Source organism: Cucumis melo, chromosome 5 (assembly GCF_025177605.1).
Source record: "Cucumis melo cultivar AY chromosome 5, USDA_Cmelo_AY_1.0, whole genome shotgun sequence".
Taxonomy (NCBI): domain Eukaryota; kingdom Viridiplantae; phylum Streptophyta; class Magnoliopsida; order Cucurbitales; family Cucurbitaceae; genus Cucumis; species Cucumis melo.
In genome coordinates, this window is record NC_066861.1 from 24,000,658 (window position 1) to 24,006,641 (window position 5,984).

A 5,984-nucleotide genomic window follows, 5' to 3' on the forward strand; every position below is an offset into this window, starting at 1 on the left:
AAAATATTTATTTCGATTTTTTATTTTATATCTTCAATTTTAACCATAATTTTCACCGTATCCGATGAATTTTTTAGAATATTAACGAGCCTTTGAATTTTTTAAATTAAAAATGATCAAAATATATAATAGTATTATAAATATTACGATAATGTGTGTTAAAATAAATGTTCATCCTAGTGTATATCTTTAAATACAATTTATAACTAATTCATTTATTGTTCATGTATCTCGATATAACACATTTTTAAGTATCGATTGCATCTATTATATATTGGCTATTTTGTCTATAAATAAAGGTTTTTAATAGATTTATAGGTAACATATTCGTTAAAATTCTAAATAAATTGGAGTTAGCAGAAAGAATTTTTTATTTATTTAATTTAATTTATTATAATATTATATTTCTTCGATTTTTGCATTCCCGTTGTTCATTTTTTGTTCAAATTTATAATCGTTTCACATTGTTTGATTTTATAAACAGTGTGAATTCAATATTGTATGCCTACATAATTTTCAAAAACTTTTTTTTTCATACATAAGAAGTCTATTTTTTTAATAAAAAATATTAAATTAAGCTCATTTGTCATTTTGCACGCAATTTCTTACCCTTTTTAATAGTTCTTTCTATTCGAAAAATGAAACGGATTAAGTATTTTTTGTAATATTTAATTGAAAGAATTAATCAAACAATTTATAGCATTTTTTTGAGCATTTGTGTTATTCTACAGTTATGGTAGCAATTGAGATGTTTTTTTTTTTGGGGAGATGTTCTCATTTATTATGCAAGTTTGTCTAAAATGTATGAAGAAATGTAAATGTATATTTGTTTTCTTGAATGTGGGATGAAATATAGGTTGAGACTTATGTTCTATATTCGTATTTGTAGGTTTACTAGTTGACTTATTTAGTTATATTTTGTAAGTTGCCATTGTTTTGGTTGTAGAGAAAAATTCATGATTGTAAGTTTAGATGTAGTATGAAATGTGAGTGTATATATATATATATATGTTGTTTTTTGTGATGTGGGATAAATTGTAGGTTGCTACTTGTAGATATTTTCTAAAATTTAAAATGTAGTTATTTATAGGTTTATTAGTTGGGTTATAATTTTGTTTTGTTTGGTAAATTGTTACATGTTTTGGTTGTAGAGAAAAGTTTGTAATTGTAGGTTTAGATTTTCAAGAAATTAAAGTAGGTATTGTTATGGTTTTAGTATTTGCTATATTTTGAATTGTGTTTTGGTTTGAACCAAAAAGATGGTGAAAAATCAATACAAATATAAAATATTATACATTTTTTTAAAAAAGACATAGGCTTATGCCCACGCCACTAATTTAAGGTGTCTACATTTCATGGATATACTGATGAAAATTATGACTATAGGCATAGTAGATCTACACCATTGGCAAAAAATGTTGTCGACAATACGTAGATATGCCTACGACATTCTTACATTGTCGGCATAATTAATGCCCACAAAACACTTTTTGTCGTTGGTGAATATACCTTTCGCCAACGGTTAATTTCTAGCGTTGACATAGTTTCATTTGTTCACTTTCATTGGTAGTTCCAGTATACGTCGATGGTCTTTTTTTCGTCGTCGACAAAGGCTCTTCCGACAGGCCTACGTCAACGATTTATGCTGACAGTTAAATTTCGTCGACATAAGATAAACCGACACATTTTTAAAGATATGCCGACGATTTTTGTCATCATCAAAAGGTCAATTTCAAATTTTCTAATTAATTATATATAGACCCAACACTTGACTATTCATTCGAAATATGTTTACAATCAAATATTTATAGACGTCACATCTCGATCTAATAAACATGGAAGATAAAGATAGATGTTTGTAACAAATTAAAATTAAAAAGAAAAAAAAAAGGAAATATTGCTTCCTATACTCCACTCCTAGTAGTGGCTTTCCTTAATTATCATTTTTTTTAATCTTGATATTTAAACTTAATTTCTATTTCATCCTACAATTTCAAACCAACTTAGTTTTTTGTTCTATGTTACCGGTAAGAAAATAATGTTAGAGGCTAGTAATTTTTTTTAGAAAAGAAAATCAATTTAATGACTCTAAATTTATTAGGTTATTTGTATCACTTTCAATTAAACATTAATATCATTTTATCCCCGACTCAATTTTTCGTTAGTTAACTTCACTCACGTATTTATTTATTTATTCTTTTTTTTTGAGAAAAAGTTCCCTCACTTAATATAGAAAACAAATTAAAATTTGATAAAAGAAAAATAAAGTTTAACAAATAAGCAAATTACCCCTTAAATCATTTAACCAAAACTCATAATTTTTTTAAAAGAAATTCTAATATCATTTTTCTAAAATTTTATCAATTTCAATCACATGTAGGTATGTTCTATAGCTCATTAAATGCACTAGGAAGATCTTTTTTTTTTCTTCCTTTAAAAATGTTCTAAAGTAAATTATTTAAAAGGACAAAAATTTAAATATTATAAATTTTCATAATATTCATATAAAATAATATCGATAGACTTCTATTATCAAATAAATATATATATATATATATATATATATATATCTCGATGTATAGATAATATCGATGTATAGATAATATGATTGGATACATCTTCATCTCTCTATCATATAAATTTAAATAATGTTTAAGAAAATAGTTACTTCAAAATAATCCTTTTATTCACATGCTCGAATTCACCGGTTCGGTTTTTGGACACTTATCTAACTAGTTCCTTTCCGACATTTATGTTATCTCTCTCATTAAAATTTTTTTAATTATTTTTTTTTATCATCTCTCATATATATATATATATATAGAATTTTTCTTCCCAAAGCAAAACAAATTAAACCCAATACTTTCTTCTTTTATTTCTCTCTCACTCAAATCTGATGAATGCAACTCAGTCCCCTGCTGCCGCTGCCGCTGCGGAGTATTTCAAGATGGCGCGATGGGCAGAGAGGAGAGTAGGTCCGCCGCAGCAGGCGGAGGAGGATTTTTCGGCGGTGATTCCGCCGGTGACGGTGGTGTTAGAAGGGAGAGCGATCTGTCAGCGGATCAGCCTCCACAAACATGGAAGCTACGAGAGCTTGGCGAAGGCTTTGAGACGGATGTTCGTGGACGACGACGACGAAGGTGAAGAGTCCGGGGAGCGGCGGCTGGACCTGACGAACGCGGTGCCGGGATATATCGTTGCTTATGAGGATATTGAAAATGATCTTCTTCTTGCTGGTGATCTCAATTGGAAGTTAGTATATACTCTCTTTTCTCTATAGGATTCTTTCTCTCTCTTCAATTAGGTTTAATTTCTTTGGGGGGATTTTCCCTATTTCTTAATATATGTGTGTATATATATATATAATTTTTTTTTTAAAAAAAATTATGATCTGTTTGAAAATTTTGAGGTTGCTAATTGGCTATGAATCTCATTATGCTTGAATTTTGTTGAGATTGTATACTTCAACTTGAACAAAAACAGAATTATATAAAACCCAATTCAATTTGATAACTATTCATTTTTTTAATTTTAGTTTACGAAAATTATGTTTGTAAATAGACTCAAAACATTTACAAAATATATATAAAAAAAAATTAGAATTCTATGGTAAAATCTCAAAATTTTCTATAAAAATTAAAAATGTATATATTCTAATATTTTTATTTTTAGGATTTGGAAAAACCACATTATAAAATTGGAAAGAAAACCAACATAATTTATAAGACAGTAAAACACAATTCTTATCCCACAAAAATCCGTTTGTTAATTGTTTAATTTTCGAAAAATAAGATTGCAAACTCTACTTCTTCCCTTAGTTGTTTTTTTCTTCATTTTCTAGGATTGTTTTAAAAAATCAAGCTATTTTTCTAAAACTTAAAAAAATTATCTATTAAGTTTAATTTAACCCTTTCTTTTACAAAGTTAATACAAAAAGTTAAATAGAGGAGACCTCAATTTTTGAGTGGTTGCAATTGGATCACACCAAACTTAAAATTCTCCTATGAATTCTAATCGAATGAAACACATCTAGGTCTGTAGGTTAGAGATGCAACAAAGTTCTCTTTAATTTAATTTTATAATATTTTCTAAAAAAGAAATATCATAGAGTTAAAACTCAATATTAAATTTCACTTTATATTAAAATTACCAACAATATAAATAAGGGGTTTTCCTTATTTTTTTAAAAAATTCTCTTCATATTTTTGTTCTAAAAAGTACTGGAAGAAGTATGGATAGTTATTTCTTCCATCAGGGTAATGTAAGGATTTATTTGATAAAAATTTTATATTTTATTTCTGAAAAATATATTTTTTCTTTAGATTTTTCTTCATAAAAATTTTTCAAATTGAAAATGTATAGAAACTAAAAATATAATCAAAGAGAAAGAGTTGTGTACTCAAAAAAGGGAAAAACATGACAATTTAATTTTTTTTTAAAAAAAAACATATAAGAACTATAATAATAATAATAATAAAATCCACTAGCAGGTGTCAACAGAAAAAGAAAATAAAATATTTATTAAGTTACATGTTTAAGGTTTAAGACTATAATATTTCCTTTTTTTTTTTCATAGTTTTTAAATGTTTTTCTTGTTTTGCTTCAATATTTTTAAAATAATGGTTTTCACAATAAGAAAAAAAGTTCACTTATTTTATAGTCTTTGTTAATCAATTAATATTTTTTCAAATTTTGTTTTCTTTTTATATCTTATCTAAAAAGTAATTATGTAAATAAGAAAATAATATTGAAATTTGTGTGTGTGTAACAGTGATTTTGTGCGAGTGGCGAAGAGAATTCGAATACTGCCGGTAAAAGCAAATTCAAGGAGGGGAAGAGCAAATTAAATTAATATTATGTGTTGAGTATATATATATATATATATTTTATGAGAGCCATTTGTATTAATTAATATTATCATTATTATGATTATGTTTTCTTTCAAAATAATAAAACAGTAATGAAAGAAATAATAAGATTTTCCCTTTTGTTTAATGTTATTGAACATAAATGCTTCTATCTATGTTCACTTAAATCAAAATATTAAATCCAATAATTTCTAAACATAATATATTTATAATATTAAATATATAAAAATTCTATATATGTTCTTGTGCCATCCTCCTCTCTCCCTCAATCTAATTTTTTTTCTATTATCTTGGATGCATGGAATGACAAATCGGTAGATGCATCACAACATCCCAACTTAACTGGTATCCTTCTTAACATCCTTATCATGCTTCAAGATCGAAAGTGATGCATTATAGCTCTTAATTATTGTTTAACACACATCAGAGTTCCTCTAGATAGATATTATTTTACTTCATAGTTTAGGGTTAAAAAAAAAAAAAAAAAACACTTCTTGAAATAGGGTTTGGTGACTTTTGTACCTCTTCTATTATAATGAAGTGTATATTAAAAAAGTTGAACACTTTTGTTATTTTAAACTTTTAGAATTGGGGTGTGATGATAAAGGTCCATGGATGCCATATTACCAGTTGAGGTATTTGGGTACAACTACTAATCCCCAACCTCTAATATATCTTATTGAGATAAGTTTTTTGTTAATTAGTTAAAATTGGGATAATTATCTAACAAACAATTGCTTTTACAATATACATAAAAAATAGAGAATGGAACATTTGAGTTTGAGGTTGGAAGAGTACAACACATACTTTATAAATTTGGTAATATATATTGGTTCATTTAAAATTCGAAACATATGTAACCTATACTATATAATAATGATGTAGGGTAGAAAGATAACAAAAAAGATGATATAAATTTTAAGAAAAACATATGCTAAAAGTTCAGAAGGTGTAATTAATACCAAGGAGTATATATATAACGTTAAAAATTAAAATAAAACTTAGATCGAGCTAAAATAAAGTTTAGGTTGAGTTTTCTAAAGTAGTGTATTAATGGTAGAAATAAAAATTTTAGTTTAAAAACATTTCCATTTATTTTAACTTGTTGGAATTTTG

At 25.9% G+C, this 5,984-nt stretch overlaps 1 protein-coding gene across 1 annotated transcript; it reads left to right on the forward strand.

Moving 5' to 3' along the window:
- Window positions 1-2,847: 2,847 nt before the first annotated feature.
- LOC103492920 (auxin-responsive protein IAA33) lies at window positions 2,848-5,104 on the forward strand. The gene is made up of 2 exons (XM_008453486.2): window positions 2,848-3,252; window positions 4,772-5,104. The coding sequence occupies exons 1-2, from the start codon at window positions 2,897-2,899 to the stop codon at window positions 4,845-4,847; spliced, it is 432 nt and encodes a 143-aa protein (XP_008451708.1). The 5' UTR covers window positions 2,848-2,896; the 3' UTR covers window positions 4,848-5,104.
- The last annotated feature ends 880 nt before the right edge of the window (window positions 5,105-5,984 follow it).

Bases quoted from the DNA above. Each gene is read 5' to 3' on its own strand.
- LOC103492920 (XM_008453486.2), top strand. From the start codon at position 2,897: ATGAATGCAACTCAGTCCCCTGCTGCCGCTGCCGCTGCGGAGTATTTC. The intron at 3,253-4,771 runs GTTAGTATATAC...TGTGTGTAACAG, and splicing joins GCTGGTGATCTCAATTGGAA to TGATTTTGTGCGAGTGGCGA.